Source organism: Rhincodon typus, chromosome 16 (genome assembly GCF_021869965.1).
Source record: "Rhincodon typus isolate 14 chromosome 16, sRhiTyp1.1, whole genome shotgun sequence".
Classification (NCBI taxonomy): Eukaryota; Metazoa; Chordata; class Chondrichthyes; order Orectolobiformes; family Rhincodontidae; genus Rhincodon; species Rhincodon typus.
In genome coordinates, this window is record NC_063347.1 from 14,761,226 (window position 1) to 14,781,186 (window position 19,961).

Sequence of the window (19,961 nt, forward strand, 5' to 3'; positions counted from 1 at the left end):
CTTTGCCACTGCCTTTGCCTTTTTCTCCTGTTTGAGTTTGTTTGTTTGTGTGTGCATATGTATCTACCTGCAGTTATAAGGGGATTAAAGTTTTAACTAGTAAAGTAAAATGTCAATTGTTTATAATTGTGTATATGCAGCTAGAATCTATTTATTTGTAATAAATAGTCATTCTTGTTAAGCACAGAAACCTGGTCTGTGCTGTAAACCTGGATCTGAATGACAGGTAAATTGGGAAATTCTGTGCATTTTTAAAATCTAATTTTTGTGACGACTCCAGGAATAACAGGGCCTGATTTCCTGTGCATCACCTGAATGAGGCACATAGCATATTCACACCTGCAACTTTCTGTTGGATGGTCATTGACTTAGTAAGTTTGGCTATGAACTTCAGAATAACAGGGCTTGCTGCAATGCTCAAAGTTGGTTGCCCGCAAAGATCTAGCTATATCTGTGGCCAAACCTTCCTTCCCAATATTAGTTTGAATTTAGTGCCAAGTAAAGGAAATCTCCAGGTATTATGCCGCAGTGATGTCATCACACAGGGGAGGCAGCTATTCTTGTTCAAGTATTCTCACAGATAACAAAGAAAATGAGTATTATCTTCAATCTTTATTAAATTTTACAGAATCAAAAATGACAATTGAGGCATACACATGGAATTACAGTAGACAGAGACTTTTAAAAACTGTGAAATTTTGTATTATAATCTAACATTTTACAAATAGAATATTCATTCCTCAGGGCAAGAAAGATTTTCAGTTTTATGAACATAATACACCATTAAAAGCCCAGTAACAACTCAATTTTTGATCGGATTAATGGTGTGAAAAGGTGAATTTGCATTATGTTGATCGCAATGTAGGGATACAACATCTCATTCATATTTTTGAATCCCATTCATGGAATGTCGGTGTCATGGGCTGGGCCAGCATTCATTGAGCATCCCTTATTGCCCAGAGGAGCACACCAGATAAGTATGACAGAGTTCTTTCCCTAAAGGACATTTATGAACCAACAGGTCTTTACAACAATAGCAATGCTTACACAATCACCACTGGGCTATCTTTTTATTCCATACTTTTGCTGAATTTAAATCATCTGCCATGGCAGAATTTTAATCCCAGTACCAGAACATTAACTTGAGATTCTGGATTACTAGCCCAGTAACATTACCACTAGGTCACCTCCATTCCCCTCCACCACACCAAACCCTTACATGGAGTCATTATCACCAAAAGCGACTTTTGGACTTCTGCATTTAATGTGTGGATTCCAGAAGTTGCTGGCAGCTTCTAAAGGAGTAATGAGGGAACAATGGATAATTTTGCCATCAATACTACTGCAAAATCGAGGCCTTTTATTTTAAGGCTGCAGAGCTACAACATTGAGGAGAAAAGCTTACTGGTGAGCAAATTCTAACAAGAGACAACTGAAGTTAAGAATGTTATTTTTTCGCAAAATTCCATTAAGTCCAAGAACTTAATTTCTGTTTGCACTCAATCTTTCTCCTCTTTATCCATCAATATCTTCTTTGTTTTAAGAGAAATGTTTAGCTCCTCAAACCATATTTCTTTTAAATTTCAGAGCCATTCCCATTCAACTTATTCCACCTTCTCCATTACTTCTTTGTAATTTCACTAGTCATTGCTAACTTGCTACTTTTTAGCACATTTCAAATACTAGGCAATCTTAATTACAGAGACTTCAAGTCAAGTACAGTAGTTCCTTCCCTTGCCAAAATTCCCTTTGAATCATGCCTAATTGCTTCTTTTCTAGTTGAAAATTGGCTTAGTTTACTTTTGAGACCATTTTCCATTCTGTATAAAAACATATTGTTTATTCTTTTCAATTAACTATCATTGTACAAGCTGTTGAAGGATATCTGGTACTGCAGATAAACAACTACATTTCCCCTCATCCCTGGCATCAAAAGCTTCTTTGAAAAACATGTTTGATAACCTTGAACTATTTGATAACACAGCCCCTACATCCTTTGCTGAGTTGGATTTTTATGTAACTGGTGGCAGATGTAGTTCAGTGTAGAATAGTTTATGGAAGACTGAAAGTTAACAATTGGTTGAGACACAAGAGGAGCAATTGCTATACTACAATATGAAAACTGATCATATCAGAAGTAGGCAATGAATAATGCCTAAGTACTTCAACTTTTAAAAGTCAAGTAGTTTATGGAATAAACCTATTTGCCTGAAAATTTGGTTCCTCACTTTTCTAAAAATTCTGAATTGAATCAATTCAGATTGCAGAACAATTAAATTAAATACTACAAAACATCATTGTCACTTGCCATCTCTGCACTCTTTCAGCTTACTTATACTCTTCTCTGCTGACCCAACTTCCTTCAAGTATCATACAAACCAAGCTCATTAAGCTCAAGTTACAAAGTAATCCACCTCTTTCTGTGTTCTAACCATTTAGGCTTTAAATTAATACGTCAACTCAAGCTCAAAAAAAAAGAGAATGATCATACCTTTCCATGGTACAAAATGACTGGGCAGACAAAGCGACTACGACATCTTGCCATCTTGCTACGGCTCACAAAATCCTGCAATTTGCTCGTCTGAACAGTGCTCTCAAACCTATAAAATAAAGGGAAGATATTAAAAAAAAATAACTGGTGAATTGACATCTGTTTTTAAACATATCCCCAAGAGAATAGGTCTGTGTGAATAGATGATGTCTGCATCAATAGCAGCAGTCTCAGAAGTCTTACACAAGGTCAGCAGAGACAGTGATGCTAACAATATTTATCTGGTATTGAGTAATAAGTGTGGAGTTTTTTTTCAAGGTGTAGTATTTGGTCTAATCAGAGGAGAGGAAAACAATGTTAACATTTACAGTCCAGTATGACTGCTCTTCAAAGTGGAGTCAACATGTGAAGTACTGTTATTAGTACAGCCTGTACAGGACTGAGTAACTTAGAATGCATCTAACTACAAGTCACAGCAAGAGCTGTTAGCTTTAACTTCCTACAAAAATGGTGCTAGTATTTTAAAGACCAAATCATATGGACACAAACAATCCTTTACATTAACGGTGAACACACACACACACACACACACACACAGGTCTGCACTCTTTCTGTTCCTGATGGAAGAAAAATGTTGACTATTACCTGGCACTAAGTTCCTTCTAAAAAAAAACTGTCTCAGAAACTACTAGACCAGAAAGTTTAAGTCTCCTCTAAGTTTAATATAATTGTTATAAGCTGTAATAGTTTGATTTTTTAAAAGTTTAAGCAGCATCAAGTGGCAAAAAGTATTCTACAATATTAATATTCTTCCACTAAGTTGTAGAGAATACATTTGAACTAAATGGGTTCTAGAAACATGTACAATGCACTATATAACACAAGTTAAAATAAGCCTGGTTGCTTGCTAGAAATTAATTATTAAACTGGCCTTAATAGCCTGTATCCAAGAAGATTAATAAATGCATTCACTTCTTTACAATGATGGCTCAAAACCAGATTCTATTTGAATGAGAATAGATGAACAGACTTTCCATCATCAACTACAAAGGTTTCCTTCCCTTTTTCACTGCTAATAATATGTTACTATAAAAAAATAAAAAGACTCTCCCCATACATATAGTATCAGATCATGCCATTAGGACTGTTTCACTTCTGCAGCTGCTTTTAAAACATTTGCCAATCACCACCCATAGAATATATCTACCAACTTTCACAAACTCTTCTGCACCTTTTTAGAAGTGATTACATAGCACAAGCATTTCAGCACAAGAGTTGTAATAAGTGGATCCAACAATTAAGTTTGGAGGTAATAGTGCTAGCCACAGCAGATTTTTTTTTAATGCATGAAAAGAACTTGTGGCATGTAAGGGCAAAAGAGGAAGGTGTGCACTGGCACAAGTGGTAGCTGAGAAGTTGAGTTTTAAACCAGAGAAAATATTTTTCTATTGATTTTTTTAAGCAAGCCTGGAACATTGCTTCAAACATTACTTCAAGGAGATTCACTGTAATGCAATCAAAGCAGCACTATATCTAGAAAAAGGATAATGCAGCAAATTAGAACGGGAGCAACCTCCATTGTGCTCAATGAGTAACGAAACAATGTAGACCACTTCTCACTATTTGTGTGACTTCCATTTCCTAGTTAAGATGGAAAGTGAAAACAACAGTTGAAAAAAAAAACTCAGCTACTTTGATCAGAATTTTTGAATTGAGAGATCAACAAATTTCTAAATATGAATATACTGAAGCCCAAATAACTATTTGTTCAGCAACTTATGCTACATTAAGACAGAATACAATGCAAGAGATTGATTCGGTTTTTGAATACACTACTGTGTCCAGCTGAGGCCTGACTGTGATTTGACCACATTCATGGTGATTATTGATAAAACATGCAACTGTGGCACATTTTATGGAATGGTTGGAAATTCAATACAGGTAAAGTGAATGGAAACATGATCTACAAGGATGTTAAAGTTTGACTGGCTGTGAAGATTCCTGGAATAAAACGTTAGTCAAGAGAAGCAGGATTTCAAACTAGCTACAAATAAAATACAGTGCAATATTTTCCTTACTGAAACTTGTCATACTCCATCATTAAGACAATATTCTTCCATCAAGCCCACCCCGCAACCAGTGAATAAATAATTTTTTTTTCCTTCCTGTTACTATGGATTAAATGCCTGTGTCCTGGAAAACTGCAAAAAACACCACTGAAGAGAAAAATATAGTTTGTCATTTAATGGAAACATCAATCATTTTTAAACAAAGGTGAAGTTTCATAAAGAAATTGCAAAGTTTAGAACTGCTGTTGTCACCATAATTATTGATAACTTTAAATAAATTACAAGAATTGAATTCTTGTATGGGTTGGAATGGGTTATTAGTTTGTAAAATGAGAAGGCCCTGTATCAAGCACTAAGTATTGGACAAATACTACAATTGATGGAAAATGAGAAAAAAATGGTGTAATTACTTGTGCAGTATCCTGTTGGAGAAGAGTCACCCATTGGAAGATGTTACTCATTCTTATGCCCTATATTCTCCAACAGCATGCCTAATTATTATTACTCGGCAGTGAGCCTCAAGAACAAGTTTCAGTGAGTTGAGTGCCAGTGAGTGACAAGTATAAGAGCTTGATTTAACGGTCATCTTGACTAAGCTCAGTACTGTTCTACACTTATAAACATTCCCAACTAGGGTCAAAGCTTGGATCCAGACAAGTTGAAGCAAAATGCGGAGAACACAGTAAGCAGATTATTTTCTCCTAATTTGAATCTCACTCAATTGTATCACCAAAAAAAGCAAACATAATCACTGAAAATATTGGTTTCTGGTATCGGTGGATGGAATCTTTCTATCCATCTATAGGCATTGGCAAGAAATTCAGAAAAGAAAAATCACAAGATGACCAGCAAGGAGCTCACAATGTTGAGAGCAAAACATGTCCCATTTTCAATTACAGGTGGATTGGTGAGACAAGACTTTCAAAAGGGAGTGGTGAGGGGCCTGATTGCATGCTTCAGTATTTCATTGGTATGGCACAAACTTACCTCAATTATGAAGTTTCTCATCCCACCATCCACTGGGTTTGAATAAGACAAGGACAATTCCCAACATCCACTTACAATATACTACTGAACTTCAAGTTGCAGTTTGGATCACACTAGCACCTTTACTTGCAATGGTGCTGCCAGGGCACTTTCTGCATAGGAATCAAGTACCCATCTCCTAGATGGGACCAGGGTGAATCTCAGGGCTGGTCATTTGCTCTCTTAGCACTCATACACTATGCACCTACTAAAGTGCTCACAGTATCCTCGCATTGCCTTTTTGCACCATTCCCCCTCGGTGGAGCTAGCTGTTTAGCACAGACACAAAGCCAGGTACCTTGGCCTGACTGTCAGTAGTTATCAGTTCAGGGGGCAGACATAGCTTTACTGTGCATGCAATGTCAATTTCACACCTGAACCACGTGCCAGCAGTCTTTGTGGAAACACACGAGTACCACAAGAGTATCAATCAAGTGGTCATGTCACATAGTCTGAGAGGAACACAGTCTTCAGTCAGGTTAAGGACCATTATTATTAGTCAGGGGATCTCGGTGCAGTCAGTCAAGGGCAGGACTTGCTCACAGTCAAGTTTGGACACAGTTGATCAATGGCTATGGGCAATCAGGTCAGAGAGTACACATCAATATAGTCCAGGGAAATGGGCCACAGCCAGTCTGACAGATCTAATGCAAACACTCAGGGGAGTTGCAGTCAGTCAGTACACTGTGCAGTACACACTGCACAGAGGACGTCAGTTCACGAATCATAGAATCCCTACAGTGTGGAAACAGGACCTTGGGCCCACAAGTCCATGTTGACCCTCAAAGCATCCCAACCAGACCCATCATCGATAACCCATCTAATCTATACATCCCTGAAAACTATGGGCAATTTAGCATAGCCAATCTACCTAGCATGCACATCTTTGGACTGTGGGAGGAAACTGGAGCACCCAGAGGAAACCGGAGCACACAGAGGAAACCCACACAGGCACAGAGAGAATGTGCAAACTCCACACAAACAGTTGCCCAAGTGTGGAATCGAACCTGGGTTCCTATTGCTGAGAGGCAGCCATGCTAACCACTGAGCCACTGTGCTGCTCTGGGGATTAGAGGCATCATGTTGGGATGCAGAGGGGACAATAATTACGAAGGGGGAAAATTAAACATATAGGGGGAAAGAGGGGGATGACCAGACTGAGCCTGAGACTCTCAATGCCTAACATGCGTTGAATTGCCTTCCATACTTTTGCACATAAATGCACACTGCAAATGGAAAATGGCAACGATCAAAGTCAAGGTGGATGGAGTATTTTTTTCCTCTGTCTAAGCACACTGTTTGTGAGCAACATGAAGCCCTTCAAGTGGCAACTGCATTACTCAGACACTTGCATAGTAAAGTTGAAATCACCTTTAATCATAACATTGTCCAAGGCATTTATCTCACATGGATAATAAGGTGCAAATCCTGGTCACAAGCAATCTTGATCATGTCACAGCAGACTAAAGATAGTCACATCTGTGAAGCAGAGGTAATCACAGGTAACCATAAAAAGTGGCACCTGCAAGTGACAAAGCACAAAAATAATGCAAGAGCTCATAGTTTGCACGTGGACAAGGAAGCTCTTCACTCTCACCTTGAACTGTAAGTATTTGCCAATATGATCTCACAAGCAATGATGCCTGTCAAGTGATGCGAGGCTGGGAGGAAAAAATTTCAGTAGTCAAACAGCACTTTCAATCTCATCCTGTCTCAATGTGACATGACTTGTGCTACTTTCATTGGTACAAGTCCCTGTGTCAAAGGATCATGTAGATGCACTCCATGTTCCACTTTACAGAGAATGTCAAACATTGTTTGTGTGTGATGGGAATGCTGACTGCTCACATTACGAAGGATCGATGAACCTGCACACAGGTTCATTGGAAGCATAACCAATGGATTCAGTCATAGTAGGAGACATCATCACTGTTGAGGTGATTCAATTAAGGCACAGGGAAATGGAAGAGGAACTGATATAAAAGCAAGCCCAGGACAAGCAGTCACCTCAGCAAATACTGAACAGCCTCCAAATGAAGATGTCACAGCTGAAGGCTCCCTCAGGATGTACAGGAGTGTACTGCCTTCAATCCGATTTCCTCCTGATGAGAGAAGTGCAGTGCCACTTTACTAACCTTCCTAAATACCTTGTATGGCTCAATCTCATATTCAAAATGTTCTAGTTGCAGCTTGATTGTCTGCGAAGTTTTAAATGATACTGTGAGTCTCTCTAGAAGCATGGATATTTAATCCAACATTGAGGATTCATATTTTTGACTCAAAAATTTTACTTCAATTTTAACGGACTTCGCATCTCACGACCATAGACCTATTTAAATGTAATAAACACAGTAAACTCATTTGGGGAATCTTCAGCAAAATAATAAAAATCCAAAAAATCCAATCCTTTGTCCCCCTTCCGGTATTTATGATAATAACCATAATCGTTGTTTTGAGAATCTGATGGCATCTCTCCAAAGCACCATGGTTGTGGATGGTGAGCAGTAGACTTCAATTGTTTCACACCCAAATTACTTATTCTAACCTGAAAACTCTTAGACAAAATTGGAAACTTGGTCAGACTGCATTTTAATTGTTAGTCCATAACAAGCAAAAAAAACTGAGTTAATTTTCCATCACAACCTTAAGCCGTAAATCGTCCTTAAAAGGAATAGGTTCTTGGAAATCAGACTGTCCTATCCATAACTATAAGGATACACTGGTGTTCGCTACTTTCATTTTCAGCAATGGCTCTATACATTCTACTAATACTCTATTGAATGGTTGTTCAAAAACTGAGTATATTAAAAAAGGTGCTGGTTTGATTACACGTTGAAGTTTTCCCACCATCTAGCACATATGTTCTACAGATCTGCACTACATCCTTATGAAGTCTTGGCCAGATAAAATGCCTGTTCATGGATGTTTGAGTTTTTCATATTCCAACACGTTCTGCCATAAGAATTTCACGTGCTGCTCACAGCACCACCTTACAAAATTTGAGCGGTACCACTATCCAATGAACAATCATCCATTCCTTGTCTGTAGATTAGTGAAGATCTCTCCACTCATTCTTCAGAACTCTGTTCTTAACACAAGACTGCTTTTGGACTTCCTTCAGCCTCAGCTTCAGTGGGAGATGATTGTATTAACTTGCTTTACGAGATTCAATCAAAGAAGATAGTCTAAACACTTCCTCACAATTATCCCCATCCTTAGATGAAGTTTTGGCTACTTTAACATCTGCCTGATGCTTCTTCATCTCTGGTAATGAACTTTATTTTATTATTGTTCTGGTCACTACACACAATGGAAAAATACCTGGAACGCTACCAGTTCTATAATCTCGCACAGACTTTCTATAACTTTCTTTCCAGACAAATCAATACTGAGAAGCAAGTCAACTCCATCCATGCTTAATTTCTGAACGACTCCCACCACCACTTTTCCAGACATTAAGTCACAGTTTGAACGCATGCTGTTTAGCCGTTTACCATTTGAACAGTATTTTCCTTCCGAATTCCTTTTTTCAGACTCACTCTTACAAACCCCGATAAGTTCCTTGGGCTTCCTTTGTATCTTCCAGCATTCAAAACAAAAAAATACAGTGTTCTATTTTGAGATAATGGAAACATTTAGGCCTAACACTCCCACTTGTACCCTCAACACCTTTCTTTCTGATTGGAGGGGGATCTCAAAACATTGCCAGATGTTCTTTCTCTACCCTGGCTAATTGCATTCCTTCTCACCTTTCTTCGGGTTTATGGTGATGATGGTAAAAAGGTTAGGCTTTATAGATCATCGCATAATTATCAGCCATTCCTGCTGCCTGACTCCACTTACTATCTGCTGGAATTCAAGATTGACTCTAATTGGTAAAGATAGTGAGTTTTTAAATTCTTAAGAGAATGATCTCTTAGAGTTTCATAGTACTTACTCCTAATGCCCATATCCACTAGTCAAAATTACTTTGTGCCTTTTGCATGACAGGAGTGGAAAACAGGACAGCAATGGGAGAGAAAGAAAACAGTGCATCAACACTTGTTCCAGTATGGTGTGGATGCACGATGATAATTTGAACCGCACCACATTCCTGTTTAAGTGCTTTAGCAGGAGAGACACCATAATAAAGTTATTCTTCCCAATTACATCTTCAGCCTTAATATTCCAAGGTGTACAAAGTGTCACCAGACAGAATAAGTGTGAATGCACATGGTGATTTCACTGTTGCTGCCAAAACAGTACTGTTAATGGCCTCAGTAAAGCTCGCACCAGTTAGGAATATCTGCTTCAAAAAAGAATAGCCAGCAGCTGACGTCACATATAAAAATAGCTAAAGGATCCCTTTTAAGTTCTAACTTAGAAAATGACCTAAAGTTAAGACAATTGTTTGTCCTTAAAAATGAACGCCACAATTTGGACTATTTTTTAAATAATTTGAGTCACTATTTGTTTTTCTTGTCTATTTGCCTTTATTAATTTTGTTTGAACAGGGAGAGAAGCAATGACATGATGTGAACAGACTGTGAAGTTAAAAGTCCAAGAGTACAGCAGGAGTTGAATTGATGTGATGTTTACCATAACATGCATCATTACAGATCCCAATTCACAAAATAGCTCAGCGATATCTCCCAGCAAGATTCCTTTAATATTGTCACCACTGTGAAGAAAAAAATGATACTTGTCTCCTCACTAAAGAGAACTCTCAGCAAAAAGGAAGGTAAATTTAATTCTTCAGGTGAACAAAGTAGAAGAGAGACATGTGGAAATTTCCTGAGGAGAAACAGAACCTCATGGCGGGTATTCTTGGCAGTGATTTAAATACTCATACAAAAGTGAACCAATACAGATGTTGGAAATCTGAAATAAAAACAAATACCATAAATACGCAGCAGGTCAGGTAGCTTCTGTGAAGAGAAACAGAATTAGGGTCAATTTCCTTTCACCAACCTGAATCATTTACTCTATTTCTCTCCACAGATACTATCCAACTTGCTGAGAATTCCCAGCATTTCATATTTTATCTTAGATTTTCTGCATAAAGCACAGATAAATATTGCCTAAGTTTCCTAAAGTTAATTCATTTTTGCATAGTGTTCTGCAGCATACTTCCAGCTATGAAGAGATAGCTATGCCACCTTGAGCAATTTTAAAAATCCTTTTTCATCAGTTCTTGTGCTGAACAAGTTGCTGGTAAAAGCAGCATTTACTACCCATCCCTAATTGCCTTTGATGAAGTGGAGATGCCTTCTTATACCACTGCTGTCCTTGTGGTGTACATATGCTCACAGTGCTGTGTTGAAGGGAGTTCCAGTATTCTGATCCAGCAACAGTGAAGCAATGATGACATAGCTCCAAGTCAGGATAGTGTGTCACTCGGAGGGGATCTTTTTGTTAGAGTTCCCAGCTGTCTGTTGCCCTTGTTGTTCCAGCGAGTGGAAGTTGTGAATTGGGAAGGTAATGTTAAAGGAGCAATTGCTGTTTCAATGGATTATGTCAAAAATGACTCTTTAGAGAGTTTCCAACCTCAGCTATTTACTAGAGGACATGAAACTGTTTTCCAGCAATGGGAAAATGTAATTTTCTAATAAAAAAAGCAGGCAAGTTTCCCCACCACACTACCTTCATTCTGTTCTTTTACACAAGCTGTTCATTTACAGTTACTTCCAGATCTGATGAAGGGTTAAGTCTGAATCATCACTTTGACCTTTTTATCCACAGATGACACACCTGACTTGCTGACAGTGCAAGAGGCTTTCTGTTTTTGTCAGAGCTGCACTGGCTGAGATTTAGGAGGAGATTGTTTGTCCATCCACTCAGCTAGGGAAAGGGGCATGTGACACAAGGAACCTGAAGATAGGAAAAGGATAAAATCGACCTGGATATTCAATAAGCCAAATGCAGATAACATCACTAAATAAATCTCAGTGAAAAAATCTCTTCAAGTAATTAGCATGTTATTAGTAATTAAAGCTTCACAGCTAGCATCACGTGAATGAAATTCTCTGTATCCAATCCTTTCTGCCAGACAACCCATCTCCAAACCACATCCCCAATCAACATAATATGCACATTCTCTAGGAAAACATAATGAAGACATGAATAATCAAATTATATTCACATGGTGCTAAATACATTACCAATTTAATTAAATCCCATTACCTGTCCTTGTCACCGTCTGTACTTGCATATTCCATAAAGATGATTTGGCGAGGGTAATGTCCACAAAGCTCTCCATTTGGGTTCTGAATCACACTGAAAACATAGTCCCTCCTGAACAGTTCAAGGCAACGATTCTCAATCTTTTCCACCTGCAACCAAACAGACAGTCCAAATTACCACATTGAAAGGTATTAACCTGGAGAGAAGTCCACTGCATTTAGACACAGACAGACAAATTAATGAATAGGGATAGGACATTCGGACCCTTTAGCCTGCTCTACTTTCAGTAAGATCTCCAACTTCTTTATTGGTGAAAACTCTTCCACCTTGGTCTTAAACCATCTTGAACATAACATCTGAAGGACATCATTTTTCAGGTTCTTCTAACTGACCTCAAACATGATCCGTCTTTCATATAATTAAGAGGTTTCCTCATGTTCAATAAAACAAACTGTCTTTCTTTTTATAAAGCTATCAATTTTCCCATATTCCTTCCAATCAACTTTAGTATTCAGTCACATCCCCATGCAGATTTTAAATTCAAAATTCTATACTTTAGTTAACTGAAATATCACACAATGATTGAAGTTTATACATTTAATTCACGAGATGTAGAGGCTGAGTTTTAAAAAACTGAAGTAAAGGGCAGAAAAAAAATTTGTATTTGTAGAACATCTTTCATGGTCTCAGGATATCCCAAGGCACTTCACAGTCAGGCAAATACTTTCCAACGTATGAAAAACTGTAACAGCAATCATTACTGCACAACACGATTCCACAAATAGCAATGCGATACATGACTACATAAACTCTTTCAGTTGTTGAAGGATAAATCTTAGCAGAGCGACAAAGTTACCCCACTCTTCTGTAAATAGTAGAAATGAATCTTTCACCGTTGAGGGGAATTGATCCTCTGTTTAGCATTACAGCAACCCAGACTGCACTATACTTCCACAGTACTGCAAGTGTTAGACTACATTATGTACTGAAGTCAATAAAAGTGGGTTGAACATTTCAGACTGAGAAGTGTTTAAGATTATGATCCATCCAAGATTACGATCCATCCAAGATTACCCTTTTACACATATATGTGGATGTTCGAGAGATAAACTTGCGACTTGTGCAATTTATCCTTCAAAAGTTTACATAGCCAAGTACAGTCCCCATTTGCTAAGCTGGTTAAAGAGGTGAGCTACGCAGCTCAATAAAGTACCTGGAACAAGTAAAGCTGGTCTCAGCACACTTCTGCCAGAAGGAAAACTATTCAGGTGTCTACTCCTGCCTGTTATGCCTGCTGAAAAATATTGTCTGTGGATATAGTCTGAGGATAGGACTGCAATCATATGATATTTCCAACCACCTACATTCCTTCATTGATGCTGGGTCAAAAACCTACAACTCCATTCCAAACAATACTGTGGTTGTAGCTATGAACTACATTGGTTCAAGTAAGTGGCTCACCACCACATTCTCAAAGGGTAATCAAGGGCAGACAACAAATGCTGGCCACACCAACATCCAGAGAACCAACAAAAAAGGATAAAGTTGTGACATGGTTCAGTTATTTTTGAATGTGTACTTCTTAATGGGTGAATCTGAATTACACTTTAAAACGTACTTCTCAAAAAGCTCAACATGTTTGTTTAGTTCTGATCAAAAGAGTGCATTCACAGATAGAAACTAAAATCTGCACAAAGCAGGTGCAGCTCCTGTTTTAAAATCAGAGCAAAATCCTGCAATGAGAGGGAGCTGAAAGAAAATTTGTGATTTATCATCCAGTACAATCTCATCTCAGTTGAGATTATAAACTTCCTATCCACAACCTGCATTGGCAAAATCCTGTGCAGATGTAAATAAGAAAACTGTTGAAAAATCTTATTAAAAATTCTTTTAAAACTGCACAAATGCAAGTTGATTGCCTTTGTTTTGAAAACAGTTAAACTCTTTCCATTACTAGTTAGATTTTATGCAGTTTTCTGGTTAGCTAATAAATAATGAACCAGCAAGAAAATGCAAAATCTGGTGCTACATGTCAAAGATGGAAGTTAGCACTTCTTAAATGACAATTCACATCAAAGAAAGACAAAATTCCAAGCACAATTAAAGATGTATTCATGGCTCAGTGCCACAACACAAACAAAGCTCCCAATGCACTGTACTACATTAGTAAGATAGCTCTTGCCTACTGTATGATTCTGAAGAGAAACTGGCCAAATTGGCAAGTAGGTCACTACTGAACTTCCTAGATGATCAACAGTGTCATTAGATATTGGCAGCAAAGTATACAGCAAACTGCCCATAAGTGCTAACCATGTTGAAAATAGTCAAAACACAGGAATGGAATTTTTAAATGCAAATGAAAGGACATATTGGAGTGGTATGTGTAGCACTATTGTACAATACCACACAGCATAAAATTTGGAAGCTCAATTCCCCCCACTTTAATCAGCTCCTGATAGCAGTCATGTCAGATAGGGATGAAAATATTTAAAAGAGAGTACACTCATTTAAACTATTAAAATTATACTATTTGCATGTCTATACATTAACAGGTGTATTTACCAAAACTAAAATACTCATTTCTTTCAGTTCTATAGTTTAAACTGTAGTCAGCAAAAAAAAAGGGTAAATCTACACAAATTATAGCAATAACTAATGCCTTTCTAGAAAAAAATGCTGCAGAAAAGTGAGGGTTTTTTAATATTTGTTTTAATTATTTGCTACGCTTGTTTGCTAATAGGAAGACCAACACTTACCAATTAATCACTTACTTCTTTACATACCCAGTGTCAAGCAGAAAGTACAGTACAAAAGGGGAGTATGTAGGTGGCAGCCTTCCTTCTCATTAGAAGATGGCTTTTGCTTCAGTGGTTCACTCTGGTAAGTATTGCATTGACTTGTTCAGGAGCCTCTTTCTGACTCAGCATCATTAAGCCTACTGCCATCCTCTGCAACTAAAGCGCATAATTCACCGGCCTCTTTTCTCTGGACCATCTTCTCAGCCAGCTGAGCTCATCATTTCTGCTCAACACATCCAATACCCTTCCAATCAGTCCAACTTCAGAAACTGTATCCCACACATCAGTTTCAATAGCTGTCATCTTTATATTTCACTTGCAGGTAACCTTGTAGCAAGGGTAAGTATTTCTAGGTGGCTATGGCCCAGTGGCCAATTCACTGCACAGAAAATCTTTGGGTATATGGAGGTCATCCATCCAATGAATGTGGTCAAGATAACTGAGATGGCATTGGCTTGGCAACAAGTGTTTGCTGATGGAATTAGCAAGCCTCAAGATCTCTGTGGAGAAGTACGCTAGGATGCAAGCTTGATAGACTTGCAGTTCGATGTTCTTAGTCAGGCTGTTGTTGTTTCACACACGCTTCCCCAGCTTTGGCATATCAGCTTTGTGTTGCACCTCCAAATAGTCAGAGGGCTGGATTAAGCTGCATATCTTGACACAAGAGATTTAAATGGAAACAGAATCGCAGGAAAAAGACATGGAATTAATCAGAAAGTGGAAACTGGTAAAGCAAGAAGATTGTACATTGAACTATGTTTGTTCCATAAGATAATTTTAGGGAAAAAACAACAGGAATGTATAAAAACAAGTTATTTCACAAAAGATGGATGTGAAACAATTGCTAAAGATTAATATTAAACATTATATTTTCATTAAAAAAGTTATTTACAAAATAGTGGAAATGAAAGTCCCTTAGACAAACTGTTCTATGTTCAATGTTGAACAACTAAATCAAAAGTTGCTCATTCTTCAATATTTTGATATGTAAAATATCTCAGTCTAAAACCATGTACCATAAAGCCAACAAATTATAAATCAGTGCTTGGAATTGCTCAAAATCTGGTTTTAACAAATATATTTAACAGTTACTTCTCATGAATATTTCACATTATTAAAAACCCTTTTTCATTTAAAGTATTGAGGAACTCACACCAGAGCACAGGGTATCAACTTACAACGTAATATTGTCTTGAGGAGAATAACACCACAACAGAAAACCAAATAAAGTGCAAAGTAAGAATCTGGATTTATGTATGATTTCTCAGGACCCTGGGATATTCCAAAGCACGTCACAGCCAATTAAGTACTTTTGAAAGTACTGTTATAGTATAGCAAAATGCAACCAGTCAACAAGCATGCACATTATCAATCACGATTTTACTACAGTGATATGATAATTATTAGCAATAATTCTTCTTTTTTTTTTTTAAACATAGTGCCCAGAATTTCTTACATTCAAGAGGCTGGCAGGTGTGGTTGGTTGACCTCTGTTTAAATCAGTCATCTGAAAAACCGCACCTCTGACAGTATAGCATGCCCTCAGTACTGAAATGAAATGTCACTTTGACGCAAGGGGACAGTATTACGGGTAGGCGAACACCACACTTTTTTTTCCAAAAAATTATATTTTGAATTTAACAGGTTGATCTAACAGAGGAAACTTTTTTTTAAAATCTCTCTCAATCCTGCATCTTTCTTTCCTTGAAGCTTCAACTCTTTCCCAGTATTTCCTTTCCCATCCCTAAAGTCAAGTCGTTAAGGCAATAGATAATTGGGACAAAGTTCACGAGGTCCCAGATGCCACACTGACATCACAATGCCATCCATTGGCATTTCCAGCAATCTGCAGTACGAATAGCGAGGGGTGAAAGGCAAGGAAATCCAGTCCATGCCACTCAGGGCAACGTGCATTGTTCCAGCAACATGTGGGCCATTATTTATTGCTCTTGGTCTGACTTTGCCTATAGAGATAGAGTTCTGAGGAAGGGTCACCGGATCCGAAACGTTAACTCTGTTTATTCCCTTCACAGATGTTGCCAGACCTACTGAGCTTTTCCAGCAACTTTGTTTTTGTTCCTGTTCCTGATTTACAGCATCCGCAGTTCTTTCGGTTTTTATTATTTGACTTGGTCAGTGGCAGAGTGGATCCTTTGACCCTGTCACTCCGTGCCCTGATCATATAAGCATTTGGGTTATTTGACACTTACCTTGCATTTGGATTATTTGATTGTCACTTTGGGTTCAGATTATTAAACGCTTCTATACCAGTTTTGGATTATTAGTTTATTACTCGACAGAATATTCCGCGGTTATTTTCATGGGTTAGCCTCCTTCGGGTTTACCTTGGGATTGGCCTCCTTGGCCCGATATTGGTGTTTGGAGAAATGTTCGATCAACTCCCCGATCTCCTCACTCCTCCCGCCTAGCCCGAGCCCGGACCCGGACGCAGCCCGGCTGGCTGGCTGCCACATCTCGCCGCCTTCACTGCACTCCCCGGTCCGCAAAGCCTCCGCCGGCCTCTCCGTGGAAGGCACCGCCGGGCTTGCAGCCCATGGCCCAGACGCGTCCTCCCCGCTCAGCCTGCCCTTCCCTGCGGCTCTCTTCTCCGCCTCGGCTCGAACCAGCCGCCACTTTCCCGGGGGAGGGCGGGGAGGCCGGCCTGCGGGGTAGAGAGAGGCAGGGGAGGTGTGGCTACTTGGCCGGCCTGCTCCGAGAGCCTCTTCCCCACGCCCTCCTTCACCGGGAAGCGGCAGCGGCTCCGAAACCGGCCGGCTCCAAGCCTCTGACAGCCATCGTCATGGGAGACAGCGCTGACCCCCCTTACGTCACCAGCCTGACCTTTCACCTCCCCCACCGCCTCACGTGGTGCCAAATGCCCAGAAGGATGCTGTTGCCTGGAGTAAGGGAAAGAGGGTGTTAATGGTCTGTTACACTATTCTGTTTTACTTTCCACAGATATTAGAAAACCTCCCAGCACTTTCCAGTTTTATACTGATTTTCAACGCCCAACATCCGCAGTCCTGTGCCTTCATTATAAACAGCTTGATTATTCACTTTCTTCAAACCCTGTCACTATAAACTGCTTAATTGTTTATTGTCTTAAAACTCAGCCACTATAAACTGCCTAATTGTGCATTTTCTTCAAGCCCTTACACTATAAACAACTAATTTTACTTTTTCTTCAAACCCTTATGCTATAAACAACTATTTTTTTCTTTTTCTTCAAACCCTTACACTATAAACAACTTTTTTTTCTTTTTCTTCAAACCCTTATGCTATAAATGACTAATTTTTCTTTTTCTTTGAACCTTTTCACTATAACCAATTAATTTTTCTTTTTCTTCAAACCCTTTCACTATAAACAGCAAATCTTTCTTTTTCTTCAAACCCTTTTGCTATAAACAGCTAATTTTTCATTTTCTCCCATCCATTTCAGTATAAGCTGATTAATTTTTCATTTGCTTCAAGCCCTTTCTCTCTAAGCTGATAAATTGTTGATTTTCTTTGATCACTTTGGCTGATTAATTCTAAATATACATGGAATGAAATATTCACTGACCAACAGTTGAAATTCAGGTAAAACAAAGACGTGGGACTGGAAATCTGAAGAAAAACTGAAATTTTCAGTGAAACTCGGTAGGTCTGGCAGCATCTGTGAGAAGCAAGCAGAGTTAACATTGAGTGGAAGTCTGAAGCCACAATGGCTGTCAGGGAGCTTTTAATGTGTATGCTGTAAAGCAAAGATTACCAGAATGTTTTTTGCAACCCAACTGAATAGACTCAGTTTATGCAAGGCATCCCAATTCTGAACATCTTAACATCTCAACTGGTATTATTAAGATCATAGAGTCTTGTTTACGGAGTTAACTTTTGTATTTTAAATTTATTTCTTATATGCTAAATGTTTTATAACTGCAATAATCATATATATTTTGAAACAAGTCTTTTCTTGCCTTTTGTGTATCTAAAGCCTGAATCTAGTGTCAATTACACATAACTTACCAGTTATCATTGAATGTAACAACCCAGAATCCAGAATTATCAAATGGCTACTCTAAGATACAAGGACTTCCATGGTACTGCCCAGGAAATTATCCCTCACAGATCCTGTTAAGTTGTAGCATTCTTGATTCCTGCCCTAACCAGCAAGATATCACATACAGCCAGATGCAGCCTTGTCAACTCTTATGGATTGTCGTCGGTCTAATGGTTTTAATGTCCATCTCATGGTCTCAATTCAATCTCATTCGAATTGACTTTTGAAACAGATTTGCTTTTTGGGATATCTGCAGTATTGTGTTGTGAATGCCCATGTAACAGGAGGGAGGTAAGTGCTTATAAACTGAAAGGTCCTTGCATAGCTGGTCAAGGACAATATTTAAAAGTTATATACAGCTGAATGTAACTGAACAGATAGTACAAGTATGATCTGAAACAAATTTATATTAACTGCACTGTAAAAATAGAATGTAAGCCAGTAGATAGAATAGAATAGACTTAGATACAAAAGTACCTAGGTACAGCTTCTTTTGTTACAAGATTTGTTACAGAAATAAAATGTCCAGGATTATAGAAAAGAGTTCAGTACAGCAGACCACACTGGCATTTAGCTTCCAGTCTTCACCGGGCCCAGGCTCCACACTCTGCTGGCAACATACCACGCCAGACCAGGAAGTCCCCACACCATCCCAGGAGGCTGCTGTGGGAAGGTGGGAGTTTGCCATGCCAAGCTGGGAGATCGCCAAATCAGGAGATGGCATGTGGGGAGACTGCTGCGCCAGGTCAGGAGGCCAATATGAGAGACTGCTGTGCCAGGCCAGGAGTCGTTGCCGGAAGCTGGGAATCGTCGCTCCTCTCTGGAGGTCATCAGAGGCTGGGAGTCATTGTCAAAGGCTGGGAGTTGAAGGAAGAAAAGAAGAGGAGAGAAAACATTAGGAGGAAGGAAAAGAGAAGAGAAGGAAGAAAAGAATGGCGAGTGGAGCAGACGTGCTCCAGCTGGAGTGACCTACTCCGCTGCTCCCTTGCAACACTGCACCTATAAATGTAAAATTAATACTGTTCAATGCAAAAGGAAGTAATCTTGGCCAAATATTATTATATTATGATACAACAAGTTGTTTGCGTTGGGTCATTTGGTGTTAACACTTTTAAGTGCTATTGGCAGAGAAAGGTTCATAAAGTCATTGTGCTTGTCTTTCGATAAAATTCAGGTTGGTGGCCTGGTGGCTTAGTGCTTGGCACTGCTGTCTCACAGCGTCAAGGACCTGGGTTCGATTTCACTCTCAGACGACTGTCTCTGTGGAGTTTGCACATTGTCCCTGCGCCTGCATAGATTTCCTCCAGGTTCTCCAATTTCCTCCCACAGTCCAAAAATGTGCAGGTTAGGTGGACTGGCCGTGCTAAATTTCTCAT

At 38.9% G+C, this 19,961-nt stretch overlaps 1 protein-coding gene across 13 annotated transcripts in view; it reads right to left on the bottom strand.

Annotated features, from left to right (window-relative positions):
* Window positions 1-17,126, bottom strand: part of mtmr14 (myotubularin related protein 14) — an 87,753-nt gene extending 70,627 nt beyond the window's left edge. For all 13 annotated transcript variants that reach the window (XR_007263853.1, XR_007263852.1, XR_002258147.2 and 10 more), the window contains exons 1-3: window positions 16,892-17,126; window positions 11,749-11,897; window positions 2,492-2,600 (exon numbers count right to left, since the gene is read on the bottom strand). Coding sequence is in view for 9 of the 13 variants with exons in the window: in XM_048606210.1 (XP_048462167.1) it covers window positions 2,492-2,600; window positions 11,749-11,897; window positions 16,892-17,020 (387 nt within the window). In the remaining 4 variants the exon portion in view is untranslated. The remainder of the gene's footprint in view (window positions 1-2,491; window positions 2,601-11,748; window positions 11,898-16,891) is intronic.
* Between the last annotated feature and the right edge of the window lie 2,835 nt (window positions 17,127-19,961).